The following is a 25689-nucleotide window of genomic DNA, read 5'->3' on the forward strand; positions in this document are numbered from 1 at the left end:
GCTGTCAATTCAACTAAGTACCTGGGTGTTAAAATTACGAACAACTTCAGTAGGAAAGACCACATGGATAATACTGTGGGGAAGGCGAGCCAAAGGTTGCGTTTCATTGGCAGGACACTTAGAAGATGCAACAAGTCCACTAAAGAGACAGCTTACACTACACTCGTTCGTCCTCTGTTAGAATATTGCTGCGCGGTGTGGGATCCTTACCAGGTGGGATTGACGGAGGACATCGAAAGGGCGCAAAAAAGGGCAGTTCGTTTTGTATTATCACGTAATAGGGGAGAGAGTGTGGCAGATCTGATACACGAGTTGGGATGGAAGTCATTAAAGCAAAGACGTTTTTCGTCGCGGCGAGATCTATTTACGAAATTTAAGTCACCAACTTTCTGTTCCGAATGCGAAATTATTTCGTTGAGCCCAACCTACATAGGTAGGAATGATCACCAAAATAAAATAAGAGAAATCAGAGCTCGAACAGAAAGGTTTAGGTGTTCGTTTTTCCCGCGCGCTGTTCGGGAGTGGAATGGTAGAGGGATAGTATGATTGTGGTTCGATGAACCCTCCGCCAAGCACTTAAATGTGAAGCAGATGTAGTGTAATAAGTCTTCATCCAGAGTCTGGGAGAGGGCAAATGTCTCTTCTTGCTCTCTCCTCCCCCCACCCCCTTCCACTGCTTTCCGTCACTTTGCGGATGCCCGTGGTGCACCCGCAACTATCCGTCGCACGAGGCCAAGGCACGTTGTATACGAGGTGGAAAGTCTGCTCAGGACCATTGACATGTGTCGCCCCCCAGCAGTGAGCGGGCAGTGGTCGGTGGGCTCACCTGGTGCGCGGGCCGGCAGCGCCCGGCGTGGAACAGCTGTCCCGGCGGGCAGGGCGCCACCTGCCGCAGCGCGCCGCCCTCGCAGCCGAACCAGCGCGCGCAGCCGTGCGCCGTGTCTGCGTAGCGGCCATTCACGCGGCCCACGCACACCGGCTCGGGGCAGCCGGACTCCGCAGACTCACCCGCTGGCACGCACACCTGCCACACACGGCCAAACAAACACTCACAGATGTAACAATAAAAGATACGTGACAAAAACTGATTACCGGTTTCGGCTTTGTGACCATAATTGCCAGCCGCTGTGGTTCTAGGCGCTTCAGTCTGGAACCGTGCAACCGCTACGGTCGCAGGTTCGAATCCTGCCTCGGTCATGGATGTGTGTGATGTTCTTAGGTCAGTTAGGTTTAAGCAGTTCTAAGTTCTATGGGACTGATGATCTCCGATGTTAAGTCCCATAGTGCTCAGAGCCATTTGAACCATTTAACACTAAGTACGTCTAAAAGTTTAGTATCGACACGTAGGCACGTAGTCAGTACCAAGGTACTTACTACAGGCCTACGTATTGCTGATAAACTTCTAGAACTGGCGACATTTGCGAAGCCGAAACCGGTAATGGTTTTAATAAAATACAAAGACACTGATTTTTGTAATGTAATCTGACACAAAGGTCACCGATTTCCTCGGGAGATACAGCGACCTCATTTGGGGAATAACAGGTACCGTAGATGTAACTGCAAGCTTGAGGGTCGTTTAATAAGTAATGCCCCACTTTTTTTTAATATACGAGGGTGATTAGGTAATAGGGCCGGAAGTTCCATGCGGCTTTTCGCGAATGATGCTGTAGTATACAGAGAAGTTGCAGCATTAGAAAATTGCAGCGAAATGCAGGAAGATCTGCTGCGGATAGGCATTTGGTGCAGGGAGTGGCAACTGACCCTTCACATAGACAAATGTAATGTATTGCGAATACATAGAAAGAAAGATCCTTTATTGTATGATTATATGATAGCGGAACAAACACTGGTGGCAGCTACTTCTGTAAAATATCTGGGAGTATGCGTGCGGAACGATTTGAAGTGGAATGATCATATAAAATTAATTGTTGGTAAGGTGGGTACCAGGTTGAGATTCATTGGGAGAGTCCTTAGAAAATGTAGTCCATCAACAAAGGAGGTGGCTTACAAAAGACTCGTCCGACCTATACTTGAGTATTGCTCATCAGTGTGGGATCCGTACCAGGTCGGGTTGACAGAGGAGATAGAGAAGACCCAAAGAAGAGCGGCGCGTTTCGTCACAGGGTTATTTGGTAAGCGTGATAGCGTTACGGAGATGTTCAGCAAACTCAAGTGGCAGACTCTGCAAGAGAGGCTCTCTGAATCACGGTGTAGCTTGTTGCCCAGGTTTCGAGAGGGTGCGTTTCTGGATGAGGTATCGAATATATTGCTTCCCTCTACTTATACCTCCCGAGGAGATCACGAATGTAAAATTAGAGAGATTCGAGCGCGCACGGAAGCTTTCCGGCAGTCGTTCTTCCCGCGAACCATACGCGACTGGAACAGGAAAGGGAGGTAATGACAGTGGTACGTAAAGTGCCCTCCGCCACACACCGTTGGATGGCTTGCGGAGTATAAATGTAGATGTAGACGTAGATGTAAATGAAAACCTTAAATGTGTAATAACAAATCGAAATTTCGCGCCGTTATCCTGTAAGTTGTTAAGCGTGCTACAGACAGCGTTCAGAATGGCCTGTGGGTGGCAGCATAGTGCAGATGCACGCATACCGTCGCAGTATCAGTATAAAGATGGCCGCCCCACTTGCGACGTGCACCAGGGAAGAACAGCGTTCTGTTATTCGGTTTTTCCGTAGTGAAGATGTGAAACCTATTGAAATTCATCGACGAATGAAGGTTCAGTACGGTGATCCATGTTTGTCACAGCAGCAAGTCTACGAATGGAGTAGGAAGTTCGCAAATGGTGTGACTTTAGTGGAAGATGCTCCTCGTCCAGGTCAGGCACAACGAGTTGTGACTCTGCAGAACGTTGCAGCAGTTGAAGCCGTAGTGAAGGAAAACCGCCGAGTGACACTGAATGACATTGCAGCATGTTTACAGATTAGTCATGGGTCAGCACACCGCATTGTGCATGATGTTCTCCAGTTTCACAAAGTGTCTGGAAGATGGGTGTCACGGCAGCTGACTCCTGAAATGAGAGAACTACGTGTTGAAGCTTGTGAAGAACTTCTTCGGCGCTTTGAACGAGAAGGTGACGGCTTCCTTTTAAGAATCGTTACTGGGAACGAAACCTGGATTCATTCCACCAACCGGAAACGAAGAGAGCGACCAAGGAACAGCGCCATTTCTCATCACCAAAACTAAAAAAGTTTCGCACAGAACCATCAGCAGGGAAGGTTATGATGACTCTTTTGGGACGAAAAAGGCGGCATTTTGGAGCATTACATGCCTAGAGGGACCACTGTCACCAGTGCATCATTTAAAGATCTCCTAAAAAATCATCTGCGGCTTACAATCAAATCAATGCGACGTGGATTGCTGTCAGCAGGTGTCCTTTTGCCACATGACAATGCAAGGCCCCACACTGCCCGTTCCAACTATCACAGACCTGCATTTTGAGTGTCTTCCTCATCCACCATACTCACCAGACCTCTCCCCAAGTGATTTACATATGTTTGGACCACTCAAAGACGCAGTGGGAGGAAAGAAGTTCCGTTCTGATGAAGAGGTACGCCACGCGGTGCATGAATGGCTGCACGGACTACCAAAAGAATTTTTTTCTAAAGGAATTTATGCACTTTGTAAGCGCTGGAGGACTTGCATTGAGCGTAGGGGAGATTATGTTGAAAAATAATACACCTTTGTACCACTTCTGCACAATAAATAATATTTAAAAAAATATTTAAGGTTTTCATTTGACTCACCCTCGTACACAGACAAACGTCCTTGTTGGTGCTTCACGTTTGATATTTGTTCTTTGCACCGCGAAGTTTCGAATCGTTCTGGCAGATGGCAGAGCCGTAGTACAGCGTCAAAATGGCGCCTACATACAACTCACGTTACAAGCAACGTGCTGTTACTGAATTTTTATGTGCAGAAAAAGTAACCGTGATGAACATCGATAAACGTTTGTGTGTAGTGTATGACGATGCTCCAGTTGATAGGAGTACAGTTGGGCGATGGGTAAAGGAAGTTACAGCCTCATGAAATGCAGAAACAGAACTCGGGACATTCACTCGGGTCATTCCACTGCTCCAGACACGCTGAATCGTGCGAATGTCATTATTCGTGCTGACCGGCGCATCACAATTCGACAATTGGCTCTACAGTTGTCTGTTAGCATTGGAAGTGCGTCTGCAATGATCGAGACTCTCGGATATTCAAAGAGGTGCTCGCGATGGTTTCCACGAATGCTCACAGCGGACCACAAGGTTCAAAGAAAGGCCATTTAATCTGAATTGTTGGACAGTTTTGAGGCGGACGGAGAGGCCTTTCTGCCATGGATCGTTACGGGGGACAAAAGCTGGATGCACCACTTTGCGACGGAAACAAAAATGACAGTCCGTGGAGTGGCATCATCCTCATTCATCACAAAAGAAGAAATTCAAGACAACTCCCTCTGCCGGAAAAGTCATCGTGACAGTCTTCTGGTATTGTGATGGCATCATTCTTGTGGATGTGATGCCAAGAGTGTCAACCATCAATTCAGAGACATACGTGAAGACTCTAAATAAATTCAAGAACCGTTTCCGACGTATTCGATCGGACAAGAATCCAGTAGAAATCTTGATCCAACACGGTAATGCACGCCCACACAGAAGTCTGAGAACCAAGGAACACATCGCCAAATTGGGTTGGACATCACTGCTTCATGCACCCTACAATGCAGACCTGGCACTCTCGGACTTCCATCTCTTTGGGCTGCTTAAAGAGTCTCTACGGGAAACACATTTTGAAGATAACAAGAGTGTCAGTCATGCAGTGAAAACATGGCTACGCCTACACGACAAGTGCTCTTACCAGCAGGGAATACATGCTCTTCCACAACGTTGGCTTACGGCCATATAGCGTGATGGAGACTATGTAGAAAAATAGAACACGGATTCACGTATATTGCCACCAAATTCTGACTCTTAAGGGGGATAGGACGTCAAACGGGCCGACTTGGACCAGGAGAGGCACCACAGGACATTTTAATTTCCACTATCTATACTTTTACAAGTAAATTCATAAAACTTTGTGAGCATGACCAGGAAGGATTCAGGATTCACACTCGTAGTAGCGAAGTTCAAAAACATTACAAAATAATTTTTTTACATGTGAAATTTCATCATTTTTTCACTTACTATTGGCTGCATTTGTTGCTATAGGTACACTTTTCTTCATAAGTAAGAGAGACTGTTCGATGAATTTTACACAGCATAAAAACCACACTTACAGGTGTCTGAAACTCTAGAATCTATTTAATTTATGAAAAAATGAATGAGCTGTTACGTTTTAAACTTTATGTTTAAAAAAAATCAAATTTTGTAGTTAATTATCTCAATTTTTACCACAGTTTTTGATGCTGTGGCTAAGTCATGTCTCCGCAATATCTTTTCTTTCAGATGTGCTAGTTCTGTAAGGTTTGCAGGAGAGCTTCTGTAAAGTTTGGAAGGTAGGAGACGAGGTACTGAAGAAGTAAAGCGGTGAGGACGGGGCATGAGTCGTACTTGGGTAGCTCAGATGGTAGAGCACTTGCCCGTGAAAGGCAAAGGTCCCGAGTACGAGTCTCGGTCCGGCATACAGTTTTAATCTGCCAGGAAGTTTCAGGGCGAATACAGTTCGGACAGCTTGGTGGAAGTTTCCGACAATGACTGATACTATCTCATTTCATGACACAGCCGCTTGTGTGGCTCTCAGAGCCATGAAGATTAGGTATGGATGCGCATAGGCCACAAAGTAGCATTGTGTATGTGCTCGGTGTTCTTTTCTAGGCCTCGCGCTGTGTTGTGACACAGCTAACCACCATGTTTCCTTGGTCGCTTGGAATGAGGAAGCCCCCGTTTGGTCGCACAAGGAAGTGCTCGCCTGCTGAAAGGCGTACGTCGTGGATAGCGAGTGGTGGGGAACGAGTGCCGTTAACTTGAGATCAGAAACGTAGCGAGTACGAGTCTAATGTTGTGGGTTGCATACTTCACAAATCAAGGTGCCTCTCTTACGTCAGTGCTATAGGGCTCGCTTCGTTCCCGCTGTAGTTCCGCAAGTATGACGAGTTCGAGAACTGTGGCGCTGCGGTCGCTTCATAACCGTCGACTCGTTCTCTCTTAAGCCTAGTTTACACGACGACATTAGGTTGCGCCACTCGTTGCGTGGAATGAGCTGCACGCAAGTGGTTTTATATATGACTGTAGACATGGTGACACCAGTATACACTTAAGTTTCGTCGTTTTGTGGGTCCCTGAGTCGTGTCTGAAATGAAAGTTTGGCAGCGGCACGTCGCACGAGTTGTGATGGAGTTAAAGCTTGTTGCGTGGAATCGATGCATAAGAAAAAAATAAGAAACGTGTTTCGATTCGTGACTGGATGGAGAAAAGACGTCAGCTCGGTTGCTCAGCACCCATGTTGAAATTTATAACGGAAGACCCAAGAAGTTATTTTAATTATCTTGGAATGTCACCAGAACTGTTCACGCTTCTTCTAAATAAGTTAGTTATGCGATAAGGAGTAAAGGTACTGTAACGCATGAAGCATTGTTACCAGAACTGAAATTACATATCATATTGCGTGCATTACAATCGAGAACATTCGGCATGCTGCAAGATGCGGTTTTAGTTGATGATGAAGGTTTTTCATTAACACCAAAATTATTAACATTAACAGCAATAATTATTCAAAGCAGGCCTCACTAAGAAACTACTCTCTTGAAGGTAGATCTGAACAGTGGCAATATTTCAAAATTCTAACGTATGTGAGTGGGGAGCACTGCTGCGATGTTTTAAATAGATGAATATTGCATAAAGAATGCAGCTTCTTGAATTTCTATAGCCTTCCCTCCTATCAACAATATTCCTTAACAAAGAGTTAGCCAACTTGAACGATGGGATTTTAGTCTTGTAGACGAGAGCATTGCCACAGCTAGAATTACACTTGCTTGTGTTTTTCTTAAGTGTCGCCAAAGTTGGAACACGTCGAAAGTGTTCAGTTTCACCAACGAGTTGCGCAAAGCTTCACTGAAGAGTGCAGGAGTGTCAGGCTAGTCGTGACTTACTTTTAGTACAGAAGATGAGTACGCGATCTTGCTACTGTAAAGTAGCACTGACAAGGCGAAATGAATAATTGTCGAGATCAGATGGCCTTTCACAAAGCTGTGTTTTGTGAGACGAAAATTAATTGATGCAAAGTACACAATTGGAAATGTGTTTCATTAGATGAGGAGTGATATATGGAATAAGTTTCACGTTATAGTTCACGCTTCAGATGAAAAACATACAAATTTCGTCCAATGTAAACAAGTCACTGCTATGACCCTGCGACAAGAAAGCGCGCTATTTCTGAATTCATTTGGTCATGACAAGTAGCGTTTATGGGCTAACAGCGAGTTGTGTAGCTCATCATTCATTTCTGTAATTTATTTTAATAATTAATCATTTGAGCCTCGTCCTCATGTCATGTTTTCTGATACTGTCGTTACACACTCGGTAACGCCCCGAAAGTGTCACTGTTAGACGTTCTCTGAATAGATATTACATATTTAAATAAATTAAGAGCAGCCTTCGAAACATTTTTATCTATATAAATGTATGTATAAATAGAACGATATTCACTGCTAACTGATGAGTCGTTATATTGGTGGGTGATTCAGCTCCCCTCCCTATGAGTTTTATGCAATCCGCAATGCCTTCAAAAAACCCAACACAAGATTTTAATATTCTGTCGCTTGCTACACACAAACTGAAAGGGCAATTCGGAAAGTAAGAAACGATAGGTTGCGAAATGGAAACCACAGTGAAAATAAAAACTGTTCTATTTGCAACAGTTAGCTACAACTTTCAGCTACTTATCTCCATATTCGCCGATCTGAGTTAGACGTTTGTCGTAGCGTTGTACCAACTTTCCAATACCCTCGTTATAGAAGACAGCCGCCAGTGCTTTCCGACAATTCTCTACACTGGCCTACAGCTCGTTGTGTGTGCCAAAATGTTGTCTTTATAGCCAGCGGTTCATATGAGCAGAGATGAAACTCAGAGGGAGACAATTACGGGATGTATTGTGGCTAATCAAACATTTCCAACTGAAAACGATGGAGGAGCATCTTCATTTCCCCTGTAGAATGCGGCTGAGAATTATCTTGAAGATGAAAGCGTACGAGGGTTATGTAATGTTGGCTGCATAGCTTCAGGCGAAATTTCTCACCTGGCCCTCGTGCTTGGTTGGAGACACTATTGTTCTAGGTATCTTTATGTGCCCCCTGTGTGCTCAGAACTAAAACGAACGACGTAACGCGATCGACGGGCATACTAGAGACACTGTCCAACAGACCTGTGCAAAACTTCATCGTATTTTCACTGTGGTTTCCATTTCGCGACCGCTCGTTCCTTACTTCCCGAATAACCCTCGTATTAGTGTCACAGGATAAATGAACAAGACCTTTTTGTAGAAAATTTAATGAAGTTAAATTCTGCACTGGGATACATTTTCACTAGAGGCTGTAATTTTCAAATCACTCAAGAAAAATGTGCAAAAGTGATCTTGCAACGCGTTTTTCTTGAATAACTCGAAAACGGTGGCCTCCAGCGAAAACGTATCCCAGCACAAAATTTAACTACATTAAAGGTCCTGTTCTTTTTTTCTTGGGATTGACAAGTTGCTCCTGGTGACTGACAAGGGAACCTCCTCATCGCACCCCCTCAGATTTAGTTATAATTTGGCACAGTGGATAGGCCTTGAAAAACTGAACACAGATCGATCGAGAAAACAGGAAGAAGTTGTGTGGAACTATGAGAAAATAAGCAAAAAATACAAACTGAGTAGTCCATGCCAAGATAGGCAACAGTAAGGCAAAGGTGAACTGAGGAACGACGTGGTCCCATGGTTTGCGTGAGCAGCTGTGGAGCGAGAGGTCCTTGGTTCAAACCTTCCCTCGAGTGAAAATTTTAATTTTTTATTTCCGGTTTACATGACAAACGCTTATGTTTTCATCACTTTTTATGGAGTGACTATCACATCCACAAGAAAACCTCAATCGGGCAAGGTAGAAGAATCTTTTTACCTATTCGCGAAGTGTATAAGTTAGGTGGGTCGACAACATATTCCTGTCATGTGACGCACATGCCGTCGCCAGTGTCGTATAGAATATATCAGACGTGTTTTCCTGTGGAGGAATCGGTTGACCTATGACCTTGCGATCAAATGTTTTCGGTTCCCCTTGGAGAGGCACGTCCTTTCGTCTACTAATCGCACAGTACTGCGGTGCGGCCGCAAAACACAGACACTAAACTTATTACAGTGAACAGAGACGTCAATGAACGAACGGACAGATCATAACTTTGCGAAAATAAAGAAAGTAAAATTTTCACACGAGGGAAGACTTGAACCCAGGACCCTCCATTCCGCAGCTGCTCACGCTACCCACGGGACCACGGCGCTCCTGAGTTCTCACTTTCCTTGATGTTGCATATCTTCAGCATGGGCTATTCAGTTTGTATATTTTGCTTATTTTTTCATAGTTCCACACAACTTCTTCCTGTTTTCTCGATTGATCTGTGTTCAGTTTTTCAAGGCCTATCCACTGTGCCATCTTATAACTAAATGTGAGGGGGGTGCGATGGGGAGGTTCCCTTGTGAGAGAATATTTAACTCTCTTGTGTGGTTTTTGAAGGCGCTGAGGGTTGCATATAACCCATAGGTAGGCGCGGCTGAACCACTTGCTTCTGCTTAGGCAGGTCAGACATTTTGTGATATTTCTACTTGCACTCCAGAATGGCTGTAAAGCCGAAAACATGACTGTGTGAAATAAATGAGTAGTAATTTTTCAGTTTAAAGGCGGAAATTTCTTTCAAAACTGATGCTTATGTAGCGGGAATGCCGCCAGTCTGCGGTTATACTTGTGAACACCTGTACTCGCTATGCTTTCTGGGCGAGTCGAGTGCGCATATAGGCGACAACAGACTCACGGTACGAGGGGCACTCTACGGACACACGGGAACGGCACATTCGTAGATAACGTCACAGGTCTCGCTGGCGTGTTTAATGCAAGTGTAAGGTGCTCATTTCTGACCTTTACCATTCGCTCGGCTGTGCCGCGCAGATGTAGTGGTCTAGTAGGTACTACACTACTGGGCATTAAAATTGCTACACCACGAAGATGACGTGCTACAGACGCGAAAATTAACCGACAGGAAGAAGATGCTGTGATATGCAAATGATTAGCTTTTCAGAGCATTCGCACAAGGTTGGCGCCGGTGGCGATACCTACAGCGTGCTGACATGAGGAAGGTTTCCAACCGATTTATCACACACAAACCGCAGTTGACCGGCGTTGCCTGGTGAAACGTTGTTGTGATGCCTCGTGTAAGGAGGAGAAATGCGTACCATCACGTTTCCGACTTTGATAAAGGTCTGATTGTAGCCTATCGCGATTGCGGTTTATCGTATAGCGACATTGCTGCTCGCGTTGGTCGCGATCCAATGACTGTTAGCAGAAAATGGAATCGGAGGGTTCAGGATGGTAATACGGAACGCCGTGCTGGATCCCAACGGCCTCGTATCACTAGTAGTCGAGATGACAGGCACCTTATCCGCATGGCTGTAACGGATCGTGCAGCCACGCCTCGATCTCTGAGGCGATAGATGGGAAAGTTTGCGAGACAACAACCATATGCAGGAACAGTTCGACGGCGTTTGCAGCAGCTCGGAGACTGTGGCTGCGGTTACTCTTGACGCTGCATCACAGAAAGGAGCGCCTAGGATGGTGTACTCGACGACGAACCTGGGTGCACGAATGGCAAAACGTCATTTTTTCGGATGAATCCAGGTTCTGTTTACAGCATCATGTTGATCGCATCCGTGTTTGGCGACATCGCGGTGAACGCACACTAGAAGTGTGTATTCGTCATCGCCATGCTGGCGTATTACCCGACGCGATGGTATGGGGTGCCATTGGTTACACGTCTCGGTCGCCTCTTGTTCGCATTGACGGCACTTTGAACAGTGGACGTTACATTTCAGATGTGTTACGACCCGTGGCTCTACCCTTCATTCGGTCCCTGCGAAACCCTACATTTCAGCAGGATAATGCACGACCGCATGTTCCAGGTCCTGTACGGGCCTTTCTGGATACATAAAATGTTCGACTGCTGCCCTGGCCAGCATATTCTCCAGATCTCTCACCAATTGAAAACGTCTGGTCAATGGTGGTCGAGCAACTGGCTCGTCACAATACGGCAGTCACTACTCTTGATGAACTGTGGTATCGTGTTGAAGCTGCATGGGTAGCTGCATGGGTAGCCATCCAAGCTATGCTTGCCTCAATGCCCAGGCGTATCAAGGCCGTTATTACGGCCAGAGATGGTTGTTCTGCGTACTGAATTCTCAGGATCTAAGCTCCCAAATTTCGTGAAAATGTAATCAGATGTCAGTTCTAGTGTAATATATTCGTTTAATGAATAGCCGTTTATCATCTGCATGTCTTCTTGGTGTATCAATTTTAATGGCCAGTCCGAAGGATGAGGAAAGTCGGTGACCCATTGGATGTATGCTTGCCGTGTGAGTACTGATGCCGTGTCGTACCTGCGTGGCCCAGTGGAAGATGAAGCCGGCGGGGCAGCGGAAGTCTGCGCGCAGGCCGGCGCGGCAGCGGTGGTAGTCCCGGCAGGCGGTGCCGGGCGTCACGAAGAACATGTCGGCGCTGCTGGCGGGCAGGCAGGTCGCCGCGGCGCACGTCACCTCCACGGCGGGCGCGCACCGCTGCAGCCGCGCGCTGAACGCCAGCCGGCCCGACGCCTCGGGCGGGCAGCGCAGGCGCGCCGACACGCTGCCGTTCTCGCACCTGCCGTCAAAACTTTACAGCTGCGACTGGCGGCGTGGCGAAGCTTCTGAGTCTCGTGATTCGTTTGGAGGTGTGCAGATATGTCTATAGGGAGCTTATATAAATACACTCTAACATAAAAAAGGTGCACCTCGAAAGAAATATCTGAATAGGGCAGAAGTCGATGGACATGATGTAAATCTGGAATGAGATTTTCACTCTGCAGCGGAGTGTGCGCTGATATAAACTTTCCTGGCAGATTAAAACTGCGTGCCGAACTGAGAGTCTCCGGCACACAGTTTTAATCTGCCAGGAAGTTTCATATCAACGCACACTCCGCTGCAGAGTAAAAATTTCATTCTGGAAACATCCCCCCGGCTATATCCTTTTTTCCAGGAGTGCTAGTTCTGCAAGGTTCGCAGAAGAGCTTCTGTGAAGTCTGCCAGGTAGGAGACGAGGTACTGGCAGAACTGAAGCTGTGAGGACGGGTCGTGAGTCGTGCTTGGGTAGCTCAGTTGGTAGAGCACTTGCCTGCAAAAGGCAAAGTTCCCGAGTTCGAGTCTCGGTCCGGCACACAGTTTTAATCTGCCAGGAAATTTCATATCAGCGCACACTCCGCTGCAGAGTGAAAATCTCATTCAGGAAACATCCCCCAGGCTGTGGCTAAGCCATGTCTCCACAGTATCCTTTCTTTCAGGAGTGCTAGTTCTGCAAGGATCGCAGGAGAGCTTCTGTAAAGTTTGGAAGGTAGGAGACGAGATACTGGCAGAAGTAAAGCTATGAGTACCGGGCGTGAGTCGTGCCTCGGTAGCTCAGATGGTAGAGCACTTGCCCGCGAAAGGCAAAGGTCCCGAGTTCGAGTCTCGGTCCGGCACACAGTTTTAATCTGCCAGGAAGTTTCATGATGTAAGTCTGCAGACAAACAAATGATTACAGATTCAGAAAAATTGGTTGGTTTGTTCAAGAGAAAGAGCTTCAGAAACTGAGCAAGTAAATAGCACAGTGGTCCACCTCTTGCCATAATGTAAGCAGTTACTCAGTTTCGCGTTGATTAATAGCTTTGTTGGACGTCGTCCCTAAGGATATTGCATCAAATTCCGTACAATTGACACGTTAGATCCTCAAAATCCCTAGCTGGTTGGAGGGCCCTGCTCAAATGGTTCAAATGGCTCTGAGCACTATGGGACATAACATCTGAGGTCATCTGTCCCTAGAACTTAGAGCTAGTTAAACCTAACTAACCTAAGGACATCACACACATCCATGCCCAAGGCAGGATTCGAACCTGCGACCGTAGCGGTCGCGCGGTTCCAGACTTGAAGCGCCTAAAACCGCTCGGCTACTCCGACCGCGGCCCTGCTCATAATGCTCCAAATGTTCTCAGTGCGGAACAGATCCGGCGACCTTGCTGGCCAAGGTAGGGTTTGCCAAGCACTCAGACAAGCAGTAGAAACTCTCGCCATGAGTGGTTGAGCATTGTTGTTGATGTTGTTGTGGTCTTCAGTCGAGAGACTGGTTTGATGAAGCTCTCCATGCTACTCTATCCCGCGCAAGCTTCCTCATGTCCCAGTACCTACGGCAACCCACATCCTCCTGAATCTGCTTAGTGTATTCATCTCTTGGTCTCCCTCTACGATTTTTACCCTCCACGCTGCCCTCCAGTACTAAATTGTTGATCCCTTGATGCCTCAGAACCTGTCCTACCAACTGATACCTTCTTCTAGTCAAATTGTGCCACAAATTCCTCTTCTCCCTAATTCTATTTACTACCTCCTCATTAGTTACATGATTTACCCGTCTAATCTCAGCATTCTTTTGCAGCATCACATTTCGAAAGTTTCTATTCTTGTCTTGTCTAAACTATCGTTCCATGTTTCACTTCCATACAGGGCTACACTCCATACAAATACTTTCAGAAAAGACTTCCTGATATTTAAATCTGCACTGGATGTTAACAAATTTCTCTTTCTTCAGAACCGCTTTCCTTGCCATTGCCAGTCTACATTTTATATCCTCTCTACTTCGATCATGATCAGTTATTTTGCTCCCCAAATAGCAAAGCTCATTTACTACTTTAAGTGTCTCATTTCCTATTCTAATCCCCTCAGCATCACCCGATTTATTTCGACTACATTCCATTATCCTCGTTTTGCTTTTGTTGATGTTCATCTTATATCCCCCTTTCAAGACATTGTCCATTCTGTTCAACTGCTCTTCCAGGTCCTTTGCTTTCTCTGACAGAATTACAATGTCATCGGCGAACCTCAAACTTTTTATTTCTTCTCCATGGATTTTAATTCCTACTCCGAATTTTTCTTTTGTTTTCTTTACTGCTTGCTCAATACGCAGATTGAATAACATCGGGGATAGGCTACAACCCTGTCTCAATCCATTCCCAACCAATGCTTCCCTTTCATGGCACTCGACTCTTATAACTGCCATCTGGTTTCAGTACAAGCTGTAAATAGTCTTTCGCTCCCTGTATTTCACCACTGCCTCCTTCAGAATTTCAAAGAGAGTATTGCAGTCAACAATGTCAAAAGCTTTCTCTAAGTCTACAAATGCTAGAAACGTAGGTTTGCCTTTCCTGAATCTGTCTTCTAATATAAGTGGGAGGGTCAGTACTGCCTCACTTGGTCCAATATTTCTACGGAATCCAAACTGATCTTCCCCGAGGTCGGCTTCTACCAGTTTTTCCATTCGTCTGTAAATAATTCTTGTTAGTATTTTGCAGCCGTGACTTATTAAACTGATAGATCGGTAATTTTCACATCTGTCAACACCTGCTTTCTTTGGGATTGGAATTATTATATTCTTCTTGAAGTCTGAGGGTATTTCACCTGTCTGGTACATCTTGCTCACCAGATGGTAGAGTTTTGTCAGGGCTGGCTCTCCCAAGGCTATCAGTAGTTCTAATGGAATTTTGGTCATTATCTTGCTCAAATGCAAGTCGAGGATGGCTTGTCATGAAGGACAGAGCAACGGGGTGTAGAATACCGTCGATATACTGCTGTGCTGTAAAAATGCCGCGGATTACAACCAAAAGGGTCCTGCTGTGAAAAGAGATGGCACTCCAGACCATCACTCCTGGTTGTCGGGCCTTATCGTGGGTGACAGTCAGGATGGTATCCCACCGCTGACAGGGCGTTTTCAGACATGTTACCATGGTGCCCAGTTCGAAGCAGAACTCATCACTGCTCCAGTCAGTGACATTCCATGTCGAATGTGCCCGACAACACTGCAGATCGACTTGTTGGTGTACAGAGGTCAATGGTAGCTGGTGCAACAGGTGTGGTGAGTTCAGCCCCCTTTCTGTGAACCGCCTATTAGTGATCATTGTGGCCACTGAAGCACCAGTTCACCGTTGGGTCGATGATAATAATGAGCCAAAATACATGTCCTCTCTCAAATAATGACATTTGCATATATTGTTCACACGCTTGTCTGCCATATGTACTTACTGTCCAACTGAGTACACGGAATCGCATTCGCCAAGACTTTATGCCCTGGTATCGAAATTTCCGCTGTTTACTATCCTTGCCAGCGGCACGATGAAACTGGGCTGCAGTGTCACACATTGATCCATCAGCCGCCAAAGTTCACAATTTTGTAATTTCCGTCGATACCTGTATGAATATAGATTTCTGACCAATTTCTATAACTCCTTCGTGGTGCGTCATTTTTTTGTCTTAGAGAATATTTCTTCTCCTTTTATAATTTTTTTGTTTATTGTATTTACTAATACAGGTCAAAACAAACACTATAAGGTCTTGCAAGACCTGTCCCACACATCCTCCCACTACCACCTGCTCCAGACCTGTCACAGGCATCTCCTACCTCACCAAAGCCAGGGCCACCTGCAAAAGTAGCTTTGTAATCTACCAACTAAACTGCAATCACTGTGCGGCTTTCTACGAGGGCATGACAACTAATAAGCTGTTTTTCCATGAGTGGCCAAGGTCAAACCTCGGCCGAGAGACCGCTGGATCACCCAGTTGCTGAACATGCCACCCAAAATATTGAGCTTAACTTTAACGACTGCTTCGCAGCCTGCACCATCTGGATTCTTCCTACCAACCACCTAACACCGTCTTTCCTGAAGTGCACAAGTGGGGAGGACTCTCCCTAAAACAAATCCTTCGTTCCCATAACGTCCCTGGCCTCACCCTTCTCTAGTCCCTGCCCTTCTTCCTACCTACGCCTGCCCTGTTCCTACTCTAGTTCTACATATGTCTGCTATCCTGCCAACACACCTACTCGTTTTTCCCATTCTTTTCTCCTCTCCTTTCCGCTGTCACTTCGCTCGCAGTCTCACGACACTCTACTAGCAGTGCGTCCCGATCCCATCACGTCCTTGCACACTCCCTCGGGCAGCACAGCGTCTTCTCCCACCCCTAACCTGCTATCCTTCCCCCTCTTCGCCCCATGCTTCCTCGTTGCCTACACCACACATCCAGCAGATTGCTGCACATATCAGACACAGTCGCATTCATTCAGGCCGCATTGCCCATACACAGTGGCCATTTGTAAGTGAGTTGTGCTTGTGTGAATGTGTGTGTGTGTTCTCTACTTCGAAAATAGAACTTTGCTTAAAAGGTTAAATATTTTAGCAGGCTTTTTCACTGTACCTACCTGTAACTCAATGCCTCCTCTATGTGGTGAGTATCACTCTAGCCTTCCCATATTGTTGTAAATAATAGAAATACATCTACAGCTACTGGTGAAACGCAACAATAGAAGGGCGAAGAATGGAGAGGAGAAGACGATGATTGTTGACGTTATGGCATGGCTGTTGGAATGGATATGCTTTATGGGGACATGGATAAAACATTTCAATTAATGTGTGCACTGTATCAATGTGAACTACAGAAACACAGTGACTGCTGTTGAGTAAACTGTGAACTGTACCACGTGCTTTCGTTACTAGATAAACAAAGACTTTTTTGTGCCTGCAAGGGACACATATGTGTGGACTGCTTGTGAAACAATACTTGTGTACGATAACGGATTTGAGCGTTACGAGGACTGTGTTCGATGTGAATGAGCTTTGAAATATATTTCGTCACTCAGTGAGCTGAAAATGTTTTGTTGGCATCAAAGAGTGAGTTGTTGCACAGACTAATATTAGTGAACACCCCACCTCTGATACTTTAAAGAATCGAACTCTCATGTATAAAACATCTTCAGATTTCTGATTACTCTACAAATGAGTTAATGTGTAAAATATTTGGCGCTAAGCTTGTAAGCGAGAGAAAGCTTGGCAAAAATTTGAAACTGTGATTAAAGTTTGTTGAAAGTGGCTAAGTGTTCCCATTCTCAAATACTGGAGGACTGGTAGGCCTACCGCAAGAACTCCTTACCAACCACGCTACCAGGATAGGAGCACATTACAGAGTATGCATTGCTGTTCGTCGTGATCAGACACCCGATTAAAAACCATATACCGCCTTTTGTGTTGTCCAGAGGCCATAAGAAACGCGATGACTTCAGTATAATTATTGCCTTTGAATAAAAGTGTCATTTCTGTTTGTCTCATTGCGTATTACTTCCAGTGACCTTCCGTAATACACTGTAGCAGTTCTTTCTATGTATGACCCAAATTTCATCGAGCTATGTTACTTGGCAGTGATACATCACGCGAAAGTTACTTCCATCCTTGAGTTTTGCATACCAGTGTAGTTTGGGTAATTTACACACTGTGAGTCATCCTGCCTCAAGATATATACACAGTTTCTAACTGTAATACTTCATTTATTGCGTTAAATCTTGTCGTGAAAGCATTTTCTATCTTTAAATTCAGTCTATAATTGTGTGATATATTGAAACTCACTTTATTTTATTGCCCCTCAAAGCCTTTAGATAGGCAGCCCGCAACAGAGACTGTGCCCTGGGCCAGCTGTTTAGTAATACAGATACTCTGTAAATATGTCAGCGTGCTTCCAAAGTTTGAAGCTAGCTCGTTTGTGCAAAATCAGTCAGTAACTTTCACAAAAGTCTAAAAAAAATGTCAGTCAATATTTTCTCCGTTTATACTCCTTTGCTCGGCTTCACAACAATGCTTGTATCATCTGTAAACGGGACTAAATCTGCCTCCTCATTCAAATAACATGACAGATCACTAAAATAAGGCAAGAATAACAGTAGTGGGTCAATAATCGAACCTTCTGGGACTCCCATTGCGATTTCTTACTACGCAAGTGATTTGGCATTCCTCTTTGTATTACTTACACAGACTAGGATAGCTTTCTGCATTCTGTTTCTTAAATAATAACTAAAACAGGCAGGTGCTGAACTACACAGTCTATAAAAACTTAAGTTTCTGTGATAAAATTTTGTGACTGTCTCAGTCAAATGCTTGCGACACATCGCAGAAAATCGCAGTTGGTGTTATTTTGAAATTTAAGGATTTAATTGTGTGCTCAGCAAATGTATAAATATATAACTTACGAGGAGAAAACGACAGGTGCTATAACCCGATTTCCAACAACTTTCCTCAGTGGAAGAGAAGCCAAAATAAGCGAACACGTGTCTATACTTATCCGTAGATTCACGATCGTTCCTGAGAGAACGATCTTCAAAGTTTTCGAGGTAATTTAGATGTCTTTTAAAGTACTGGAAGCTCATTTCAGCTTGTGAATAGTGACTAACGTGACTTTTGCGCCCTGTGTTCAAAACTCGATTATTGGTTTTATTTATTTCATTGTTTCATTTACCTACGCATGTTCGTAGGTTACTGGACGTATGTTTCTTATCAGGTTAGAGGATGCAAGGCGTTATATTAATTGTAAAATTACAACTGCGTTTCATAACAAGTGTTACTTATTTATATATGAAACGTATGTGTATGGTATTTTCAGGGTTACAGTCTCTCTAAATTATCATACTCTTATATTTAATTTCTACATCAGTTTTCAATTCTTGTATCTTATGCGTACTTTTATTATTCAGGAGGATTTGGTGCATTTCCTTGGATGATACCGATAGCAGAAACATTCGAAACGTAGAAATTCCGACCTCCACGAGCATCGCGTGAAGGTCGATTTGCCACAGCGACATTTATTCGTATGAATCTCACTAGCAAAAGAAATGTCCTTATCATTGATCAAAATTTCACGTGTTGGCATTAATTTGTGGGGCAAACCACACAAAACAAGTCTCTTTTCCGAAATCTGGCTCTTGCAATTGATTATGAATCAAGATGTACTACAGAATTTCACCGAAAATAATTTCAAATAATTTTTTCATTCATATATTATTTTTCTTTTCTTTTTTAAATTCATTCACCGGGTATACGACTAGTAGACGTACTGGGTGATCAAGAAGTCAGTATAAATTTGAATACTTAATAAACCACGGAATAGTGTAGATAGAGAGGTAAAAATTGACACACATGCTTGGAATGACATGGGGTTTTATTAGAACAAAAAAAAAAAAGTATTGCTAGACGCGTGAAAGATCTCTTGCGCGCGTCGTTTGGCGATGATCGCGTGCTCAGCCGCCACTTTCGTCATGCTTGGCCTCCCAGGTCCCCAGACCTCAGTCCGTGCGATTATTGGCTTTGGGGTTACCTGAAGTCGCAAGTGTATCGTGATCGACCGACATCTCTAGGGATGTTGAAAGACAACATCCGACGCCAATGCCTCACCATAACTCCGGACATGCTTTACAGTGCTCTTAAACATTATTCTTCGACTACAGCCGTTATTGAGGAATGATGGTGGACATATTGAGCATTTCCTGTAAAGAACATCATCTTTTTTCTTTGTGTTACTTGGTTACGCTAATTATAACTATTCTGATCAGATGAAGCGCCATCTGTCGGACATTTTGTGAACTTTTGTATTTTGTTGTTCTAATAAAACCCCATGTAATTCCAAGCATGTGTGTCAATTTGTACCTCTCTATCTACATTATTCCGTGATTTATTCAGTTTTCAAATTTATACTGACTTTTTGATCACCCGGTATATGGACAGCGTTATTTCAATATAAATTGAAAAACATTTACGTAGTAATCTTCTACGGAGATGGGTACATAAATGAAAATCAGAGATAGTTGTGGGTTTCGAACACGGGGCGCAATAGTGAAAAGCCGCGTCGCTAGCCGCTGTGCCGCCACTGAGGTTGGATCACTTACGCTCTAAAAGGCATATAAATATCTCGAAAAGTTTAACTTCGTCTACTCAGAAACGGTCCAATATCTGCGGACAAGCAGGGAGATGTGATCGCTTATTTTTACCCCTCTGCCACTGAGAGAGTTCTCTGGAAAATCAGGTTATGGCACTTGTCGTGTTCTCCTCGTCAGTAGGGGCCTCCTTTTGAAATCCAGTCTGTTATTGGTTAACTAACCCGTTACTGCACAGGTGCATAACAACGTTGGAGTACATCATCAATCAAAAATTTTTAGAAAATAATGTAGGAGTGACACTGGGTGACAGTTATTGATATCAGTGAGTCACCCTTCTTACAGAGAGACCTTATCAGAAAGTTAGTTGCAGAACCACAAAACCCATTGCAATATACGAGCTGAGGATGTGTAACTCAGCGGGAAGAAGCTTTTAAACTGTAAGATGAGAAAAAGGAGAGGAAGCAGTCGGGTACCTGTAGTAGGAAGCGCAGCCGTCGGAGACGTTAGGGTGGAGCCCGTCCGGCTGCAGTACGCAGGGCCGCCACTCCGCCGCCGCCTCGCAGCGCCCGGACACGAACACAGAGCCGTCCGCACACCGCAGCACCTGCGCTTCGCCGCCTGAGCACCTGCGCAAACACCTCTCCACGTCTCAACTCAAACTCAGGGTCCTGCTGGTAAGGCACACCTGCGCAGACTGGACAGTAGGGGAAGGGATCTCGGTAGTAGTGGGGGTTCCATCGCGTTCGGCCACTACATGCTAGGGGAGGTACAGTTCAGTAGCTGAAGCCTCACAAGCAGATAGCGAGTCCGCAAACGATCATATTAACAGGTTATTCCAATGTGACCACTAATTCGAAAAGTCAGTAGGTTACCGAATAAGAACATCAGTGCATGAAGGTCTGAGAGGACCACCTTCCGCAGTGTGCAGCTCAGCAGGCGACTGCAAACTAAAAGAGTCCCCTTTCTGAACGAAGGGGTGGACTCGCCCGGCGCTCAGAACGACAGTACGTTTCTCTGCAGGAGCCAAGTCATTTTGCTTGGACTCTAAGTCCATAGATTTATTGCCTGTGCATAAGCACGCACAGCTTTTATCATACGCACAAAAGTATGCTTAAAGAGTAATGTGGAATACAAAGTCAGAGAACTGGCTGGCAATTTGTTCTGACCTGTAACGGTATCTGGGTTCAAAAAATGGTTCAAATGGCTCTGACCACTATGGGACTTAACTTCTGAGGTCATCAGTCCCCTAAAACTTAAAACTACTTAAACCTAACCAACCTAAGGACATCACACACATCCATGCCCGAGGCAGGATTCGAACCTGCGACCGTAGCGGTCGCGCGGTTCCAGACTGAAGTGCCTAGAACCGCTCGGCCACTTCGGCCGGCACGGTATCTGGGCTATCGACCAGTTCATTACAGGTAATATTTTGCACGGATAAGAGAGAACTGAATGTACGAATGCACGGTTCCAATGTTCTCGAGCTTCCAGCCTGTAAACTTCCGACAAATTCAGTAAGCCATTTTATCAATGGCTTGAAAGCGAAAGGTCCCCCAGGGAAGGTACGAAACAACTTGCGTTTTTGACATTCTGTTGTTCAGGGAATTTTTCTCAGAATACACTGCTTTTCTAAACGACAGTAGACTTTCATTTATCGCCGTGGTTCTTGAGTGCTTTGCATTATTCTTAGCGAGTTAGAACATTTTATTTGAGTTCAGGCGAGCAGAATTGAGGACATTTGAACGGAAGATTACTGAAAATCACGTTCGCTATCGCATTCTGGCTGTTAACGCAAGTAGTTTTCAGGCCCTTGAAAAGGCTGTGGCATCCAAAAATCGTACAAGACTACCAAACATTTCAACTTATAAAACTAAATGAAGCGGTTGATAATGGAAGCAAGACTGAAGAAAAATCAAGACACTTTCATAGGATTTGTCGACTGGGAAGCGTTCGACAGTGTGAAATGGTGCACGATTTTCGAAGTTATAGGGGTAAGCTATAGGGAAAGACGGGTCGTATATAATATGTAAAAGAACCAAGAGAGAAGAATGAGACTGCCGGCCTCGGTGGCCGTGCGGTTCTAGGCGCTGTACTCCGGAACCGCGGGACTGCCACGGTCGCAGGTTCGAATCGTGCCTCGGGCATGGATGTGTGTGATGTCCTTAGGTTAGTTAGGTTTAAGTAGTTCTAAGTTCTAGGGGACTGACGACCTAAGATGTTAAGTCCCATAGTGCTCAGAGCCATTTGAACCATTTTTTGAAGAATAAGACTGGAAGACCAAGAACGAAGTGCTCGAATTATAAAGGGTGTAAGGCAAGGTTGCAGTCTTTCGCCTCAGCTATTTAATATGTACATCGAAGAAGCAATGAGGGAAATAAAAGAAACGTTCAAGATTAGGATTAAAATTCAAAGTGAAAGGATATCAATGATAAAATTCGCTGATGACCACTATCGTCAATGAATGTGAAGGAGGATTACAACATCTGTTGAGCAGCATGAACAGAATAATCAGTACGGAATGTGGACTGAGTGTGTATCGAAAGAAGACAAAAGTAATGGGAAACAGTAGAAATGAGAACAGCCAGAAACTTGACATCAAAAACGGGGATCATGAAGTACATAAAGTGAAGGAATTCTGCTGCCTAGGCAGCAAAATAACCCGTGATGGACGGAGCAAGGAGGACATCAAAAGCAGAGTAGCACTGACTGGTGTCAAACATAAGCCTTAATTTGTGGAATTGTAAGTAGTCTGTTTAGGTTTCTATGTTGGCAACGTCACGTAACCCTCTGTATGAAAATCACTGGCTGTGCTGTGTGCAGTCTGTGGCTGGTTGGCATTTTTGAAATATTCGCTATTGTAGTGTTGGGCAGTTGGATGTGAACAGCGCGTAGCGTTGGGCAATTGGAGTTGAGCCGCCAGCAGTGGTGGATGTGGGGAGAGAGATGCCAGAGTTTTGAGCGGACGATCTGGACGTGTGTCCATCAGAAAGAGTAAATTTGTAATACTGTATATCATGATGATGACTTTTGAATAATATTAAGGTAAATACATTGTTTGTTCTCTATCAAAATCTTTCATTTGCTAACTATGCCTATCAGTAGTTAGTGCCTGCAGTAGTTTGAATCTTTTATTTAGCTGGCAGTATTGGCGCTCGCGGTATTGCAGTAGTTCGAGTAACGAAGATTTTTGTGTGGTAAGTGATTCATGAAAGGTATAGGTTATTGTCAGTCAGGGCCATTCTTTTGTAGGGATTATTGAAAGTCAGATTGCGTTGCGCTAAAACATTGTGTCAGTTTAGTGCTGATCAGAATAAGTAAAGAGAGAAATGAATGAGTACGTCCAGGTTTGCTCAGCTGTTTGAAAACAAATAACGTAAGAGGTTTTCCAGTACAGTCATTCATAAATTTTTCTAAGGGGAGGTTTCAGAAGAAATTTTTAAGAATGTACGTTTTGGAGCACCGCATTGTATGGTAGTGAAACATGGACAGTGGGAAAACCGGAACAGAGGATAATCGAAGTATCTGAGTTGTGGTGCTACACAAGAATGTTGAAAATTAAGGTAAAGAATCAGGGGGTTCTCTGCAGAACCGGTGAAGGAAAGAAAATATGGAAAACGATGACAAAAAGAAGTGACAGAACGATGGGACATCTGTTAATCAGGTAATAACTTCTAATAACTTCGATGGAACTAGAGGGAGCTGTAGAGGGTAAAATTTGGAGAGGAAGACTGCATATAACTGAGGAAGAGCTATTCTGAGATGAGAAGGTTGGCAAAAGAGAGGAATTCGTGGTGAGCGGCATTAGAATAGTCAGAACTCTTATCACTCAATAAATAAGTAAATAAATAAATGATACACAGTAAAATTTTACCCACAGCCGCACAGTAGCACAACACGGCAATTACTGGAGCGGCAGGTGGCCACTAAGAAGCAAATGCGGAAGCGCAGGCGTTACCTGTAGTAGTGGACGGCGGAGTCCGGGTGCGGGTACAGGCCGTCGGCGCGCCGCCGGCAGAAGGACGTGTCCAGCGTGGCGGGGGCGGCTGGCGCAGTCCGCTCCGAGTCCTCTTGCTCCGTCTTCTGCAACACACAGTGGCATTCCTCCGCCTGTACTGCCTCATCTTATCGCACATCGATACTGAACTGCAGTTTACAAAGTCTGACATCTATACTCAAGAGCTAAAGAAACTGGTACACATGCCTAACATCGTGTAGGACCCAGGCGAGCACACAGAAGTGCCGCAACACGACGCTGCATGGACTCGACTACTGTCTGAAGTAGTGCTGGAGGAAATTGACACCATGAATCCTGCAGGGCTGTCCATAAATCCGTCAAAGAATACGAGGGGTTGGAGATCTCTTCTGGACAGCTCGTCGGTGGCCAGAATAAGTGTTTAAACTCAGAAGAGTGCTCCTCCAGTCTCTCTGTAGCAATTCTGGACGTGTGGGGCGTCGCATTGTCCCGCTAGACTTGCCCAAGTCCGTCGGAATGCACAGTGGACACGAATGGTTGCAGGTGATCAGACTGGATGCTTACATACGTGTCACCTGTCAGAGCCGAATCTAGACGTATCAGGAATCCCATATCACTTCAATTGCACACGCTCCACACCATTTCAGAGCCTCCATCAGCTTTAACAGTCCCCTACTGACATGCAGGGTCCATGGACTCATGAGGTTGTCTCCATACCCATACACGTCCATCTGCTCGATACAATTTGAGATGAGATTCATCCGACCAGGCAACATGTTTCCCGTCATCAACAATCCGATGTCGGTGTTGGCGGGCCCAGGCGAGGCGTAATGCAGTCATCAAGGGTACAAGAGTCGACCTTCGGCTCCGAAAGTTGTATTTGGTTCGCACACTGACACTTGTTGATGGCCCATCACTGAAATCTGCAGCAATTTGCAGAAAGGTTGCACTCCTGTCACGTTGAACGATTCTCTTTAGTCGTCGTTGGCCCCGTTCTTGTAGGATTTTTTTTCTGGCCACAGCGATGTTGGAGATTTTATATTTCACCAGATTCGTGATAGTCATGGTACACTCGTGAAATGTTCGTACGGGAAAATTCCCACGTCATCGCTACCTCGGAGATGTTGTGTCCCATCGCTAGTGCGCCTTTTATAACACCACGTTCAAACTCACTTAAATCTTGATAACCTGCCATTGTAGCAGCAGTAACCGATCTAACAACTGCTCCAGACACTTGTTGGCTTTTATAGACGTAGACGTTGACGACCGCAGCGCCGTATTCTGGATGTTTACATATCTCTATATTTGAATACGCATGCCTGCACAGTGTATTAGTGGAGAATAACATGGGACGTGTCCGCCCTTCACCTTCATGACGGCCTCAGCCCTCCAATGAGGTGTCTCATTGTCTGCGGAGTTATGGCAGCACATTCTTTCTCAAGAGCCGAAACCAGACAAAGTAGTGATGATGGAACCTGGAGCCTGCACCCAAGTCGATGTTATAACTCATCGCGAAGGTGTCTGTTGGGTTCAGGTCTGAACTCTGGGCAGACCAGTCCACGTCAACAATAACAAAGTATAATATAACAAAAATTTTAAGTGATTTCAAAATTTTCTATATATTGTCTCGATCGCGTTTGGCATTCGAGTGTACAAGACTGTTGCATCGTCTATAACATTCGTATTTTAAATTTCAGTTAGATTGTGCTATGTGCAGCCACGTTATCTGTGAGAGCAATTGAAA

At 44.9% G+C, this 25689-nt stretch overlaps 1 protein-coding gene across 1 annotated transcript in view; it reads right to left on the reverse strand.

The window, feature by feature from the left end:
- Window positions 1–25689, reverse strand: part of LOC124594470 — a 258292-nt gene that overhangs the window by 27452 nt on the left and 205151 nt on the right. Inside the window, exons 3-6 of the mRNA XM_047132846.1 lie at window positions 23928–24052; window positions 20446–20598; window positions 11608–11866; window positions 827–1024 (exon numbers count right to left, since the gene is read on the reverse strand). Coding sequence (XP_046988802.1) covers window positions 827–1024; window positions 11608–11866; window positions 20446–20598; window positions 23928–24052 — 735 coding nt within the window. The remainder of the gene's footprint in view (window positions 1–826; window positions 1025–11607; window positions 11867–20445; window positions 20599–23927; window positions 24053–25689) is intronic.

This window comes from Schistocerca americana, chromosome 2 (genome assembly GCF_021461395.2).
Source record: "Schistocerca americana isolate TAMUIC-IGC-003095 chromosome 2, iqSchAmer2.1, whole genome shotgun sequence".
Lineage (NCBI taxonomy): Eukaryota > Metazoa > Arthropoda > Insecta > Orthoptera > Acrididae > Schistocerca > Schistocerca americana.